Raw genomic sequence first — 15694 nt, 5'->3', positions numbered from 1 at the left:
TTGGAGTCATGAGTTTGATGTGAATAATTTAGAAAAAGGGTCTCTCAACCTTGTACACGACTCTATTCTAATCTGATTCCAAAGTAATGAATGATGGACCAGAAAGATGATCCACAATCTAAAACATCGTAAAGTATTTTCGAAAAGCTGCCCGTTGTCTTGTTGGTTGTCGATCAAATAATGGTGGTCAAATAATGCATATTAAATAATTGATAATACCAAGGCTTTTATCTTATCAGCTTCAATTATCAATACCATCGGGAGGACCAAAAGTAAACTTGCTGTGAATACCTGAACTGAACTAATGTTTGGCTTATGGCTGTTGGGAAGTTCGCTTAATGATGAAAAGCCATTTATGAGTTATTCGGCTGTTCATTGCACTAAGCACCAACACCAATTGTAGTCTTATTTTTGGAGCCAATAGCTAGTACTTTGTCGGCAGCCATAAGAAAACATGGGTTGCTCGTATAAAAATCCACGCCACGTTTATGACGTATTACGGCCTTTACTGGCATTCTCGAAGTACTTTGGCCTAACTGCATTCTCCATAGTGGGTGAACCGCCGTACGTACAGATTAAAGTAACTGGTGTTGAGTACGCGGCTTTATTGATGAATTTTGTGGCGAATTCGTTCTGTGTTTATATAAATGTCATCAACAGCCGGTCGTCCCGGTGGACAGGTTCCGCGGTGATGAACTTGGGGCTTGGTTTTCTGTTTCCTCTGGGAGCTATCATTATGATCGTGCTGGCGATTGATAATTTCATGCGTCGGGGTGCAACCTGCCAAATCATAGGAGAGTTGTTTAAAGTAGATCGATATCTGCAACGTATTGGGCATCAACTTGACCACAGGCGACAATATGTGACACTTGTTAGGATTCTGTTCGTGGTACTAATGCTCATCGCGGTGGGGACCGTGTTTGCACTTGGTATGAGTACAACTTCTGAGTTTTCTCTTCGTAATCACTTGATCAACTCATTTTCCTATGCTTTTACTGGAATCCAGTTTACGATAGTGAACTTTCATTTTGTCGCCGCTGCTCGGCTTGTTTCGTTTCGGTTGGACGCAATAAAGTGCAGTCTCAAGAAACACTTGGACACAGGGTCATGGTGTATTGAGCAGAAGCAACGCTGGGGACGCAGGGTAGACCCAGTGGATGTAGTATCAGAACTTGCGGAGGACTTCGCTGCCCTGATTGATGTAGTTGATCGAGTCAATCGGATCTACTCCAACCAAATCACAGCCTTAATTACTGGCGTAGGAATGTTTAGTATTTTCGTGATATATGCTACCTCGTTTAGCTATTATGTTGGGAGGACGAGAGAAACTCGTTTGACTCTAATATTACTGACCGCTTGTGTGGTTTACATCATCATGATTGGGCTGATTTTCTTCGCCGGGGTGGATGTAGAAAACACTAGCAACGACATTGCGGGTTTACTGCACGAGGCTATCCAGCGAGTGGTAGACTCTTCGACGAAAAGAAAGCTGATCTGGTTCTCTCAGCAAATACTCTTTCGACGACCAAAGCTGCGCTGCATTTTTTACGACTACGACTGGAAAACGATGTATAATGTAAGTAAGAAAATCTCAATCGAAGATTGGTTCTAGATTTCATGCTGAAACTGTTACAGATGCTTGTTGGGGTTTGTTGTTACCTATCTCATCATATTGCTGCAGTTTGATAAATTCTCAGACGACGCATCAAAAAAGAATTTTTTAACATCATAAAAGCAACCACAACAACAGGCAACAAACAGATGAAACAACTCGGACACTATTCAAATTCCCATGCGACGGGATTGAAAGAGCAGAGAGCGATACAATGAATTGAGAATGCAGTCTACCAGCAGGGGCAGTCGCGTTCGAGTAAAATGTGATTCCATCGTAAATGATGAAATTAATTGAGTGAATGAAGTTTTAAATGTTTTTGCGACTTTTTATGCCGTTTATCATCGGGCTCTTCTCCAATCAAACCGCCTGTATTGCTACGTCCCACTACCACCAGCTTAATTGTATCTGATTAATTAACGGCATTGCTGTGTGAAAGTTTGCGAAAAAAGCTACACTTCACTAATTGATAAATAAAAATCTTTATTCCTGACGTTAGCCAATTCACAAAGGCATCTGTTGCGTGTGAACCTGATTTCGATAGCCCATCACCTGATCTGCAAATTAAAACCACTGACAATTTCTGGCAAATTAATCGTTGCCGTCTTTCGCTGTGTGCATTCAGCAACACATGGCAAGCGTAAAATCGTATATCGTAACAGGATTATATGGGCGGCACATATTTGATTGCAGTCACAATCTACCGTCATGGTTGATAAATTGAGTATTCCTTTGGGACGACGCGTTGCGGATAGCTTTGGTGTTCAGTTAAATGTATTTCGGAGCATTAATTTGATTTGTCATCTATTATTTCGTTCAAAACTCACGCCGCAAAGGTGAAGAAGGCAGGGAATTTGATATTAATTTGATTAGTTTTGACACTAAACTGATACCGATACCAAATCATAAAAATTTGTTGCAGGACGGTACGCAAATTTTATGATGGTTTTCTGAGTTTATTGTTTGTAGCAGTTTTATGATACACGACACAATGTTGTGCTGAACACTGAACTATAAATTTATTGCCTTGTGAATAAAACCAGAAACTGTAACATAATGGAGCTTCTATGGCTCTTTGGCGAAGCACGTTTGTGTTTGTAAGTATTGAATTTAAAGATGGAACTACACTATCTGCAGTTGGATTTATATTTTTGTTTCAAATTGTATCATGATAATCAAATATGTGGCTGCTTCACTGCATGCCTGCAAAATCGTCCGGTTAAAATGCAGTACAGTTTGTTGCTTGTTTATCAACTTACCTTTACAAGCAGTGGCCAATCTACATCAAAAAACCGAAAATCAACACTAGGTGAACGGTGGTTCATCTGCTCCGAAAACTGTTGAAGAAGATCTTCGATTTCAACAACATTGGTGGTATTGATGATACGATGCACTAACTTGAATGTGATGACATTTCGCTTTTTGATATGGCCAGCAATCCAGATCGTAATGATCGGAAGACAGCAGTAGCTTGTGGTACCAATCGTGTAAATTATGCAATCGTTCAACTCTGTTTCATTGTAATGATAAAACATGACGCGAATAAAGGCAAAGGTAGTAATCAGCTGCGAAATCAAAACGTGAATCATAGTTATGAAAACCTGGAACAAAGTAGAAGAAAAGTAAGCAAAGCCCGATTTAACCCACTTGCTACACTTGCTCCTACCGAGAATCCAAAACATTGTGAACAATTGGTCGAGATATCGCTCAATTTGTCATGTAGACGCATTAATGATTTGATGAGTTGTAAAATGCTTCCCAAATCATCTTCTATCCGATCGCGAGTAATACTTTTTCTTTACATTATAAATGAATAAATAAGAAAAATGATGCATAGCAATAGAAACCAATAGACTTACCGTAGGAAATCGTTGATTACTTCAATGCGATACAAAATATGGAAGAGTAACACATTGCAAATGTTATTGTACAGCAAACCACCTGACCAAGAGAATCCAACAAACGTCAGCACGAGGAAGTGATCCATCCAAAATTCTAATCCCCGAATAGATGCTAGGCTTAAAAGTGGAATGCTGATGGCAGCAGTAGCAAATAAGGTTGAAAACATGTGAAAAAATTGGTAGTTTGCAGGATAGTTGTATTTGGCAATCTGTATGAAAAGAAATATAATAGCAGAAAATGGAAAACAGCCAGTAAGAACAAAAAAGAGGAATGTTTCATTTACCAAAGCGTCAAAAATGTCCAAATCACGAGATATGTAGAAAATTTTTGTTTTCCTAAACAAAAATATCCATGGAACAAACAGCATCATGACAAACGGAATCTTGAGTACAATGTCCAAGCCTTTCTCAACCAGCTGAGAGCTGGACATGAAGATCAAGTCCCAAGCATCCGTCACTAAAATGATGTAGATCATGTATATTCGTATAATAGTAATGGCGAATGATAAAACTAGCTCAAGAAGAGTCGGTCGGTCTGTTGTTGTATCAAAACGAAGCACATGAATGCCAAATGCACGAGATGTATTCCAAATGGGTGATATCGCGTGAACGACATCGTTGATCTTGGGCCACCAGGACACAACGAGCTCTCGACTATTTTCCAACCCAAACAAATCCATTGTCACCTTCACAGTAAAAACCGTACTGTTGCACTGGTCACAGTAAAACTGTTGTGGATTAAGTAGCAGTGCTTTACATTCCCATTATAAAAGAGATGGATTAAATAGGTAATTAAAAAGACATTAACGCGTTGCATTCCAGTTGTCGGTATAAAAACACGAGCAACAGGGAAAAGTTGACTTCAGTGCACCGAACATGGGTCAACGAATAAGCAATTGGTTTAACGCGGAGCCACGTCATGTGTTTGATGTTCTTAAGTATCATGAACTGTTCTGTAGTATACTTGGAATAAACATTTACCAATATGTTGGCAATCCGGCGAACGGAGATGCCAGGCTTAGTACTGTGAAGGTTGTAAATTTTGTGATATTGAATCTGCTGCTTGTAGCTGTAGCCGCTGTACATGCGAACATTCCGTACGATCTTCTAAATAATGGGTCCATACTTGTGACGTACGGTATAAGAACACTACTTGTTGGTGGCATGTTTGGAACGTGTGGCGTCATAATGATTTATGCTTGGAACTGGAAATCAGTCATTCGTGTTTTGCAAGAAATTCACCAAATAGATCTGAAGGTAACGTTTAGCGTTGGTGGCTGTAATTGATGTCTAGAATGGAATAAAATGCATGATTTCGATTCAGTTTCAGTTGATGAAACATCCAGTTGATTTCACTACCCATAGACAACACATCCTGCTAGGCAGCGGTCTGAGCTTGTTTCTACATCAATCCATCCTGCTCTTCTACAACATTAACACTACGAAGCACATTGAAGATCAAACTGTTTCGTGGCAAATGATACTTGGACAGATCTACTTCAATATAGTGTACTTCTCAATTGTATGCCTTTTCTTTTGCATGTCGTACATAATGTCTTTTCGGTTTGTGCATTTGAACCAAACACTGAAGCTTCGATTTGACACATCAAATGGCGACCGGCAGGGGTTTTTGCTGGGTGAAAACAGTCATCGCGGTGGAAGTTTACAGGAGCGCATAAGAGCGGTGCAGAAAATTGCCAACATATACCATCAGCTTACCGAAATCACGTTTCAGTTGAACGGACAGTTTGCAGATGTGCTGGCGCTTAATATAGTAGTGATGCTAATGTTTAGCGTATTTAATATCTTTGCTCTGCTTAAGGTTTACGCCAGCGACGATTCTCGTACACTAATGTTCTCCGTGTTTAACCTATGTGGTGGGTTGTTTTACTCTTTGATGTTCTTGCCAATCGTTGGACTGTCGCAAATGGTATCCAAAGAGGTGAGGCGTTTTGTGCAAGGCTAAGTGGGTCTGGGTTAGTGTTGCGCTGTATTTACTGATTCTTTCGAGTGAAAACAATTTCAGAGCAAGCTAACGGGCGTACTACTACACAAGGCTATGAATAATGAATCTAATGGCGCATTGATACGATCTATGATGCTATTCTCAAGACAGATCCGTAACAGGTCAGCTATTATCGCATCAAGAAACATCGTAATAGATTGGCCGTTCATATTTCAAGTGCGTTTAATAAGCTAATTGAAGTATACATAATTGCTTCCGATTCGATAACATTCCATATCTCCCACAGACTATAGCGGTTTTGGTGTCCTATTTGGTGATTCTGTTGCAATTTGATGCGGCTATACGATAAAACTCCTACAAAGGTCGGCAATGCCCTGTTTATCCGTTGAAGATCAACAGAGAAAAATGTTATCCTCTTAAAGCAAACAATTCACGGTTATTTGGCTTAAAATATGCATGGAAAGCTATCGATACATGCAGAAAAGTACATATATTCGAAGGTTCATGGTATATTGTACACACTTAGCAGTTTGGATTCTAGTTCAATTGATAAAAATAAAAATGAAGTGGTTTTCAGTAGATTCAGTATATGACTCTATCCGACCCGTGTATCGAGCGGGTAAATTGATAGGAATTTTCACCCACACAATCGACTTCGAGCGACAACTGCTGAGTACAAATACACGGGATCAGGTTTTGCTGGTAGTGGCGATTCTGATGGATGTGTATGCTCTTACAGTATCAACTAGAGTATCGTACAGCTTCTCCAATTCGATCCTTTTAAATGTGGGAATCTATTGCTCGGTGAATTTGGGAATTATCATTTCTCTTAGCATTTCGCTCTGCAATCGATTCGTTGTGGGACGGATGTTCAGAATGTTTAGTACACTCGATGGCGTGGATCAAATCCTCAAACGCGATGGTTACCGGTTGAATCATCAATTGAATCATCTACTCAGTTGCATTTACATGGCGATCCCGATACTCGTCAATTTTTTTTTGATGATATCAACATTTTTTATTGTCCAAGATCAATCATCGCAACAGTTTACTGCAACAGAAATGGTAGTTTTTCTACGATCATCCCTTGTGTTTACGATCTTCGGATCGTACATTACTGTAGCTCTGACAACAATTTACATGCGCTTTCGTGCGTTGAACAAAATGATCAGGTAAGAAAATATGTGTAGTTTGATTGTGCTAAGGAGTAGGTAAACATTGTTGTTTTGCAGTGAGAAATTTCCAACGTCACGGACGGCAGATCCCTACAAACATAGCAACTCATCAGTGACGGAAGTGGTCGGTATCGTGCGTTGTATTGGAGACATCCACGAACAACTTAGCGAAACCATAGTCGACTTTAACTACTGCTTTGCTCTACAAATACTTTTGATGATGGCATCTGCCTTTGGCTATACGCTGTTTTCCATTTTTGGCCTTATTCACGCATTCTCACAAGTAGAAGCAGATGAATCACATCAAGTATCGATGAACAATATGGTGTACGGTTGTATCTATCTATCCTTCATTATTCAGGTTGTTGTTGCGGGAAGTTTAGTGACAAAAGAGGTAAGCAAAGCCGGGTAAGCTCTCAGTACGTCTTGATTGGATAATATGCGCTTATGTTTATTGTTACAGTGCAAAAGAACTGTAATATTTGTTCACAAAGCAGTATGCTACGGTTACTACGATATGCCCATACTTCTACAGATTAAATTCCTTTCCCAGCAGCTACGGAGCATTGCGCCACGTGTTTCATGCTTGTTGTTTGATTTTGAGTGGCCATTTCTAGTTTCGGTAAGATATTTTAAATTTCCACAAATGATCAACACATTTCACTGAGTATAAACTCTTCAATTGCAGGTTGCTGCTACGCTTGTGATGCATGTCGTTATTCTCGTTCAATTTGATCTGTCAATTATTGCCAATAAAGTATGAAACCACAGCACCGCTACGTCATAGTCCATTAGGGATGTAACTATGTGGGGCAAATTGGGAATGTGTTTCTACAAAATTTCCTTCACATGTTTCTTGGATTAAAGCGTCTGCTTTCCCATGTGCGGAGCTATTAATCAACGGTAACAAAAACGATGGTGTAGAATTTCTGAAGTTACACAAGATTAATGTTCGTAAGAGCCGATGCATCCATCATTTAGCTGTTCGTCAAAGCATTAGTTATGGTGAGTGCATCGCGTTGCAGCAGAGAGATGCAAGAGCTGAAAATTGAAAAGTTAGCGTTTAAATCCCACAACCCTGGCAGCTAATGCTCCTGAAATCCAACTTGCTGCCATCTTTCGACTCAACAAATCAGCTTTGCAGGAAAAGGCAATCTAAGCTCGAGAAAGATAAGAAGTGGTCGGTGCAGTGAGTGACAGTATCGAATATATCTTTTGCAGAACTTGTGCAGGACGATATGTTGGATATCATGGCTGGGATGAGTATTATCTAGGGTTCCGGATGCTTCTTTGGGTGTCTAAAGCTGGTTCAAGCGCCTCACAGTTTAGCAGAAATATAACAGAAATAACGCAATTCGCATAAGTTAATAGGAAACTGCCAGGACGAATGCGAAACCGACCAAAATGACAGGAAATTTATCACGTAGCAAAAACCCCAACGCAAGCTCGGCTGGGTGGATCCATCGCTGGCGGCCACACGCCGTACCATGCGTCGGCGTCAGTGCGTTTTGCCAATCCCGGCCCTGTCAAACCGCATCCGGTCTTGTTTTCATAGCTCGTCATCTATTATTCATGGCTTGGTTGCACTTCCATCCTTCCATCTTACCGTATTTAGTGTGGCTATCAAAAGGGACAATGCGTTGGCTGGTGCGAGTGGAGGCTGCTTATCGAGGTAATCACACACAAGCAAATCAAGTGGCATTGTGGACCGCCAAAGGATGTATAGCTATCGACGGTAGAAGGACTGGCCTGTCGAAGGCAAAATTATCTGCCTGTTGTACGTGAGCTGATTTCGACAGTTTTCAGCTGACCAGCGGAGGTGCAAACGAATTCGATAGTAGAAATGCTATTTTTGTCGGTTTCTGGAAGCAGCTTTAAGTAGTTGGATCTCAGAAAAGATTAGCAGTTGCGAAAGGAAAAGTCTTCCGAATGAATAAGAATATAATGCAACACGTTATTGCCGAGGGTCAATCACTAACATTTTATCATAGCCTTAGATAAATTGCGGGCAGAGGTATATTTTATTGACTGTCAATAGTTAGAATATTTGGGAATGGGGAGGTTCTGTGGAACAGTCATGAACTCGTACGAGGCAATAACATGCCTGTCATGGTTTCAAACCCTAGAAAAATCGGTAAAATCAAACCACAAACTAAACTAAAAATGTTGACAAGAAGCATTCTAAAATGAACAAGAGTCTGCTTGAATACCGAGAAGCATCTTTCGATTTTTTACTGCTTCCAAAGACAGGGACAGTTAATGTGGCGGTAAGCAGCCACATTTTAAGAGGCTTCATGCCTCATTTGCATTAATAATAAATATGTTTATGAATATTTAATGAGCGCTTTTGATTGAGTTGACCTGTGAATTGTAAGAAGGCGTTTGCTGTTCACGAAACGAAGAATTCAGTTGAAACGGAGTCTTTAATTAAATGGGTTGGCTTCATCGTTTTGTACAAAGGGCGAATGGTTAAGTAATTAAAATGTGTAAAATTTAAATGAATTTAAAAAAATGTGGCAGCAGGAAAATGGACAGTAATCTTGCTATCTTTATGTAAATATATGATAAATGAGTGGTGAAGTTAAGTTGTTGCTGTTATTGTTACTTTTTAGTGTAAGCGAAATGGAGAATCAAACGATGTTTGATTCGTAACAATGTAAATACAGGAAGTGGAGGAACAAATCTGTACTCGAAGTCACGAGTAGTGGACAAAAACTAAGGGAATGCAATTGCATCAAAATCAGCGCAATTGCTTCCGCTTTGATATAACTGCTTGGCTTTGTAAAACTATTACTGGAATCATGCCAAATGACGCCAATGAAGGCGATAATGCGGATGCTCTTTCGCAGTGGCAAGCGCAAAACGATGGATCTGATGAATGGATGCAATGGAGCGTTTCCTTGACGACGGACAAAAAGGGAGCTATGCTCAATTTGGATATCGGTATTATATTGCAGACATTCAGGCGCATTACACTGGAAAAGCTTACCATAGATAAATGGAAGTTTAAGGGTTTTTTTCTGAGTGTTAATATACTCAGGATTGTTTCGGATAGGGAGACGACGGTACTTCATATAACTTTATTTAAAGAATGAAAGGATTTGGGTTTAAGATCTTTCAAACGACAGTAAGGTATCATTGTTGTTGGCACCCGATGCTCTGAGTTGCATGATGTCGAACTGTACAAGTATGTTTAGATAAGTGGCAAACGAAGATATCATCTATAGGAATAGAGTAGAAGAATGGATAAAGTGTAGAAAGGTCACCCAGGCGCATTCCTAACTTACCGAGAGCAGAAATGTCCAGTCAATATCATAGAAATAGCATGATGCTTTAGGTATGCCGTGAGAGAGCTGAACGGAAAATGATCGTAGCTAGAACAAGTAGAGTAGATAAGCACAGGTGTAGTTCAGCATTGCATTGCTACTTACTTGTTCGATAATTTGCGAACCACAATCGTTATAGATAGCAGCCTTATGCAAGAGTATCGCTATTTGTTTTGCCTACAAATGTTGCCATTTTTGTCATGAATAAAAGAGCCTTACTAAAGTTAATATATTTTCACCTTTTTGTGAAGTAAGTTTCCAGCAAACATGACTTGCATGATGATTAAAATGAAGAATAGACTGAGAAACAGTTGAGAGATCATAATAGGATCAACGATGCTGTAGCTACTGCTAGCCAAGTACACGTGTATGATAGTGAAACATGATACCAAATTAAGACCGAAAGCACTTGCAATTATGTAGAATATGTGAATAAAAAAGCACCGATTGTACACTTGGACAGCCGTTCCTAGTTTCATGTAAATCATTGCGATTGTTTTGATAGTCTCGTTCTCGGATAATGGGTACAGCTGCTTGTTAGACTCAGACTCGGTATGAAAGTACATGCTGGCGAAGGAGTTAAGCAAAACATGGTTAAGAGCAACCGATCAAACAAACTGGTTGGTGGAGTGATACGTACCAAAAAGTCGCATTAATCTTGTGATATCGGTAAACAATTGCCCAAAGTGTAACGCAGCAAAAGCAGCTGGTCATGATGTACACCAAGTTGCACATGATGAAGCCTACGAGAGCTGTGAAATTGCACCATGTATCATAATCAACAAGAAAAGGATTGGTGAAGGCGGTCCCCGTAAGGCAGCTAAGCTGTAGCCCGAGCGTTACGCTTAAGTACACTGTGCTATAGAAGTACTCGACACTGTAATCATGTTTGAAGCAAAGTTCCTCTAACCCCTTGTCCACTTCCATGATGCAGCAGATGAGACGATCGTACTTGTATGCCTGCACATAGTTGGTGATTGGGATACCGATCAAGGCAATTAACTGCAGCGTAAGAAATAGACCGAGGATGAATTGGATCAACGAAGAGTCAAAGTACGAGGGACTTTCTGATTTTGGTGGGATGCCCGATTTGAACACAATGTAGCAATTGAAAAACATGAACCCGACAAAAACGAGCACATCCTTGAAGCTGCGCCGAATACCAACTGTATCAAATGTTGTAGTGAACGAAATAAGACCGAAGGTTTTGGCGATGTAGTACAAGATTCGAAGAGTTTGCACGAAGCTTTTTGCCTCAAATAATCGGCTCATCGCGCTTGAAACGCTTCACACTTCACGTTCACTGGGGGGAAAAAAGGTGCGACTACTTCTCAGTCAGTTGGTCACCATTGAATGATCTGGGACCATGCTCGCCCGTCCGGAACCAGATGAATTCGATGGGTAGAATTAATTATTCAAAAAGGGTCACATTAAACCGCCGATAACATCGGTGGTGGAAATGATTAATGGATGAATCGTGGGTGTAAACGATAATTGATGATTGGAGCTGGTTGGTTCGGTTGGCTGGTAGAAGTTACGGGAGCGCACAGCCGTTAGGACAATCGGGAAACCGCTCACAGGTTTATCACAGGGATATTTTTCGTTCTTTTTTGATGCTTACAAGAGAGGCCATTGAATCGAGCGACCAAAAATAAAGCCATTATGAGACATACAATGCCAACCCGTGCGGTCTAATTTTAACAGGATAACACCTACACGAAGGCTGGACACAGGCGTTTGTTTAGTTTAAATAAGCGTTTGAAAGTTGTGTCGTATGCATTGAGTGGCAGATTAACAAAACACACAATTTAAAAGGGTTTATCGTAATGTTAAGCTAGTTAGTAAATGATAGGGAAAATAATTGGTAATAGATCGTGTTTTAATGGTATGTTCATATAGCGTGCACACGGTTGGGCTAATAAAAATTGATCATACAGGATTCAGCCTTCATTTTTGACGGACAAGCACCGTTTCCATTAGTTCAGCTTTAGCATAGCTTCTGTTCCATTTCCAAGGATTTGCTGTTGTTGCATTGTAACAAGGCACACAACATGCATGGGAAATGGGTTGGAAATGCAGTCCATTGAGTTAGCTTCAATGTACTAAAAAAATTGGTATGTGGAAGCCAAGCGTTATTAACCACCCGACAGTGATTGAAATAAATTATGTCGTGTTCCCATATCCTTGCGGCTGTTTTCTAAAGGCTTCGTAACAGACGGTGCCACGCTGCACTACCCGCCAGGTAGCGTGGCCAATTTAATGCAACAAACGCCGCAAACGAAGCACTGTGCTGGTAATCCATCAACGCCAGGAGCACCCTCGGCATCGTCAATAATATGCTAATTCATTCTCCCCCTCTGTTGCTCGGGCTATTCCGTCGCCCATGCTGCTTATATTGATGATGTTGACCAAGGCGGCGACTCTTGGGGTGCTAGGATGATGTTGGACATTGTTTTACAATGCGAAGTGCAGTCGTAGACGGCATTCGGTTTGTCCACGTGAGAGCAGGATTCTTGTTCCCGGTTGCCCGTGCTTCATCCCCCGTAAAGGGGAGTAGTTGCGGGGTGGCTAAGGCGACATTTTGGCTGATCCTTCAGGAAGGATGGTTGAGCCTCAGGAGGTGTACCTCAGGCAACGGTGTCGTTGGTTTCCATGGTGGCTCAATGTAATGCGATTGTGGTGAACAAAGTGAGCGGCAAAGAGGTGGCAATAAATTTTGAATTACGTTCCCCTACGGTTTGGTCCCGGTTGGGGTATCGGCGTTTCACCGGAGACGTAGGGAAGAGTTGTATCCAGGCAAGGGAGGGGTCCTTTGAAACCGACACCCTTTTGCCACGAGCCCGCTGCAGACGAGACTGGACCGGAGAAAACCCGATGCCTTTCGGTTTCGATGTTTCCCCAGGGTACAACTTATTGGAACGGAAGGTGATTTATGTGACGGTTGACGTTTTGCATGCGATCCGCAACCCATGTGGTACCACGGGATGCTGGACACTGCTGAGCGACGCCACGTGTTGTGAAATCTTCTCCATCGAAAGATTACACAGTCGAGCAGAACCGATAATGGGATCAATGGAGAATCGCTGTCACGTGACAGTACCGCACCGGTACGACGTGAAGGAAATCAGACACCGATGAAATGCATATAATTCCTTGCGTATACACATCTTTTCAACATGTTAGGTTCATTTGACAGATCTGCATTTGCCTTGTGCTGTGCTGTGTTTGTTTGGGTAGCTTTTTGACGGAACGCTGCCATAGTGATGTGGGTGGCGATGTTTTGGACGCTACATTAGACACGGTTTGACCATGGTATTATGTATATTATAGTAATTATCTCTTTGCGTGAAGTGCCCAAAGCTTGACCATATTCATGTCACGTGAGACACTGCAAGTGATTGCCACTTTTGGCTAATTGCAGAGGTAATTAGTATGCAAACCTATTATGCTAGTGTACCAATCGTATCATTTTAGCTAATTCTTTGGAATGAGGAGACAATGGCAATAATATGACCATGAACTGGTAATAGACTGCTATTGTATCTTCAAATTTAGAATATATATCTATTATACTTTCCAGGTGCTTAAAGACCAGTTAATATAATTAACATACCAGCCAGAGGAGGAGTCACATAATTACAATTGCGGTTCCAAACATGATTCTAAATGCATTTATTAGCACCGACCCACAAGTGAATGTCATTTCCACTTTGATATGGTTTTATTATTATTGGAAGGGCTTTCTTACACTAAGAGCATCAGCAAAGCTGAATCGGGGAGATATTTAAGTCTTGACTCTTACCAACATCTCCGTTGGTATGCTGGGTAATGACGATGGTTAAATTTTCCAGAAGAGCATCTGTGCTGGAAACCAAAATGACCATAAAATTTACCTATTTACCGCTTATTTGTAAGCGTAACTCTCGTCCTGCCGACCGTGTTAGAATGGATCCAGTTTTACAGTACGTTTTTGGCATGCTTCAAGCGTGCGATGGACTACGAAACTCGCCACAAATACATCGTACGTCGCAGGCTGGTCCAGCTGTTTCATCTCGTGCCTGCATGTTTGACCACACCGCTGGGGCAGCTTGTACTGGTGGCTATTCTGCATCCGGTGCATAGCTAAACAAAGCCATCCACCACGACTCAACCCGGACCAAAGAACCTTGGCTTACATTTCTCTTTTACCGGTCTGTCTGAAAGCATCTCGTCACCGTTCCCTGACCGTTACCACATACCGCCCCGCATAGTAAATACGGCTCAGATAGTTGAACAATTTCGCATGCAAACATAAGCATGGAATATATTCGCCCTGGTCCATTTTCATAAACGGACCATATTTCAGCTCGTTGCCCTATGTCTCGATGAAGCTTCGATGCGACTGAACTTGCGAGGGTAGCTGCAGTGAATGGCGGGGTTTGTTAGTGTTGGCCACTTGCAGGGGCGAAGATCAACATCATTATCGAGGGAAGCAACAGCATCAACCGACTGCTCTAGTGCCGCTTAGGTAATGTTCACTGACCACTCTGTATCATTGCTCGAGGCCAATGGACGAAACATTACCCAATATTTTTCTCTCTGGCCCGTGACGAAGTGAGGTTCATAATGCTCTATTTGCATAGATGTTTTATCTTCGCCAATTACACGAGCTGGTGGTTATTTGATGCATCTAAGTGACGTTGTTTGATCAAACGCGTGGTAGGTGCTTCCGATTAAAATACAAATCTCTCATACATCGAATAAAAGTGCTACAAAACTGACTATTCCAGAGTAAGTACTATGGCTAAAGCCAAAGGTCGTTCCATGAGAGGAAATCTCAACAGTCTTTGGGTTGGCATGCAAAAAGAAAAAAAAAACAACATGTTGTGGTACCACTGCAACAGGTATTGCAAGAGTAAATGAACTTTTCTCGGAACATTACACTGTGGGTTGCTGATTTTGACGGATATGCACGTTATAATAAGTTTGTCATCATTAGTGAACTGTATGGATAAGGGAAAGTAAGGTAAGGTGCTTGAGCTGTAACAACGTTTTGAATCGATTCAAATCAGCATTCTGCAATGCGTTACTATATAGGTTGAGTTGCTGTCTAAGTTTGTTTTTAGTATTTTGTTTCAGTGGTTGTAACCATTTTAGCATTTGGCATAACACAACGTTTATACCAGAATCATTTGCAAGCTCACGCATCACCAGCATCGCGTATGAAATTGTGACACAGTTCGAAGGCAATAAGTGGGCTACATCAAACGACTAACTGTCTTTAAGGCAAATTCTCACCTGAAGAGAAGACATTTAGTATGATTTATTCATTGTGTGAATACAATTAACTGTCAGTATGTGCCACTTGTTCGTTTCAATGTTTCGCCAACGATGGTTCAGCGTGCTCCGGGGAATTCCATATCTTGCTTGTAGAGGCTCGTTCACGTGGAGAATGAAAATCTATCCGATGCCATGGTGACATTGCAAATTTAATCAAGTTCAACGTGACAGCAACGAATGAGGAGCCCCGTGCATCGCTCGGATAAACACCCAGAGGTCAATGTTTCGTTGTCGCACCCGGAGCATCCACAGGACGGAAGACGGTTTCGGCAGCTACGGCCCCGGATGCTCATAAGTTGCTCGTGTCGCCCTTTGGCTGATGAAATCTTGGCTGGGTTTTATCTTAGCCGGTTTCATCGTAACGATGAGGTAATTCAATCGAATCGTTGAAATCG

At 41.3% G+C, this 15694-nt stretch overlaps 3 protein-coding genes across 3 annotated transcripts; 2 read left to right on the top strand and 1 right to left on the bottom strand.

Moving 5' to 3' along the window:
- The first annotated feature begins 4656 nt into the window (after positions 1–4656).
- On the top strand, positions 4657–5845 carry LOC121589807 (gustatory and pheromone receptor 33a-like). The gene is made up of 4 exons (XM_041908979.1): positions 4657–4770; positions 4838–5455; positions 5540–5695; positions 5766–5845. The coding sequence occupies exons 1-4, from the start codon at positions 4678–4680 to the stop codon at positions 5826–5828; spliced, it is 930 nt and encodes a 309-aa protein (XP_041764913.1). The 5' UTR covers positions 4657–4677; the 3' UTR covers positions 5829–5845.
- Positions 5846–6643: 798 nt separating this feature from the next.
- LOC121589657 lies at positions 6644–7636 on the top strand. The gene is made up of 4 exons (XM_041908735.1): positions 6644–6651; positions 6712–7048; positions 7118–7276; positions 7343–7636. The coding sequence occupies exons 1-4, from the start codon at positions 6644–6646 to the stop codon at positions 7415–7417; spliced, it is 579 nt and encodes a 192-aa protein (XP_041764669.1). The 3' UTR covers positions 7418–7636.
- Positions 7637–9698: 2062 nt separating this feature from the next.
- LOC121589805 lies at positions 9699–11309 on the bottom strand. Its single transcript, XM_041908977.1, has 5 exons — positions 10621–11309; positions 10220–10547; positions 10086–10157; positions 9942–10028; positions 9699–9875 (listed from the first exon to the last, which is right to left on the bottom strand). The coding sequence occupies exons 1-5, from the start codon at positions 11250–11252 to the stop codon at positions 9762–9764; spliced, it is 1233 nt and encodes a 410-aa protein (XP_041764911.1). The 5' UTR covers positions 11253–11309; the 3' UTR covers positions 9699–9761.
- Positions 11310–15694: the final 4385 nt, after the last annotated feature.

Source organism: Anopheles merus, chromosome 2R (assembly GCF_017562075.2).
Source record: "Anopheles merus strain MAF chromosome 2R, AmerM5.1, whole genome shotgun sequence".
In the NCBI taxonomy this organism is placed as follows: Eukaryota; Metazoa; Arthropoda; class Insecta; order Diptera; family Culicidae; genus Anopheles; species Anopheles merus.
Note: the sequence above shows the minus strand (reverse complement) of the source record. Positions and strands in the feature narration are given on the sequence as shown.

What these genes read in the sequence shown, in the direction of transcription:
- LOC121589805 (XM_041908977.1), bottom strand. Translation starts at nt 11,252, where the DNA reads ATGAGCCGATTATTTGAGGCAAAAAGCTTCGTGCAAACTCTTCGAATC. An exon ending in AAGATTAATGCGACTTTTTG is followed by an intron (nt 10,548 to 10,620) that starts GTACGTATCACT and finishes CTCCTTCGCCAG; the next exon opens with CATGTACTTTCATACCGAGT. An exon ending in GTTCGCAAATTATCGAACAA is followed by an intron (nt 10,029 to 10,085) that starts GTAAGTAGCAAT and finishes TACTTGTTCTAG; the next exon opens with CTACGATCATTTTCCGTTCA.
- LOC121589657 (XM_041908735.1), top strand. An exon ending in GAAGTTTAGTGACAAAAGAG is followed by an intron (nt 7,049 to 7,117) that starts GTAAGCAAAGCC and finishes TTATTGTTACAG; the next exon opens with TGCAAAAGAACTGTAATATT. An exon ending in AGTGGCCATTTCTAGTTTCG is followed by an intron (nt 7,277 to 7,342) that starts GTAAGATATTTT and finishes CTTCAATTGCAG; the next exon opens with GTTGCTGCTACGCTTGTGAT.
- LOC121589807 (XM_041908979.1), top strand. Translation starts at nt 4,678, where the DNA reads ATGTTTGGAACGTGTGGCGTCATAATGATTTATGCTTGGAACTGGAAA. An exon ending in TTCACCAAATAGATCTGAAG is followed by an intron (nt 4,771 to 4,837) that starts GTAACGTTTAGC and finishes ATTTCGATTCAG; the next exon opens with TTTCAGTTGATGAAACATCC. An exon ending in CGCAAATGGTATCCAAAGAG is followed by an intron (nt 5,456 to 5,539) that starts GTGAGGCGTTTT and finishes AAACAATTTCAG; the next exon opens with AGCAAGCTAACGGGCGTACT.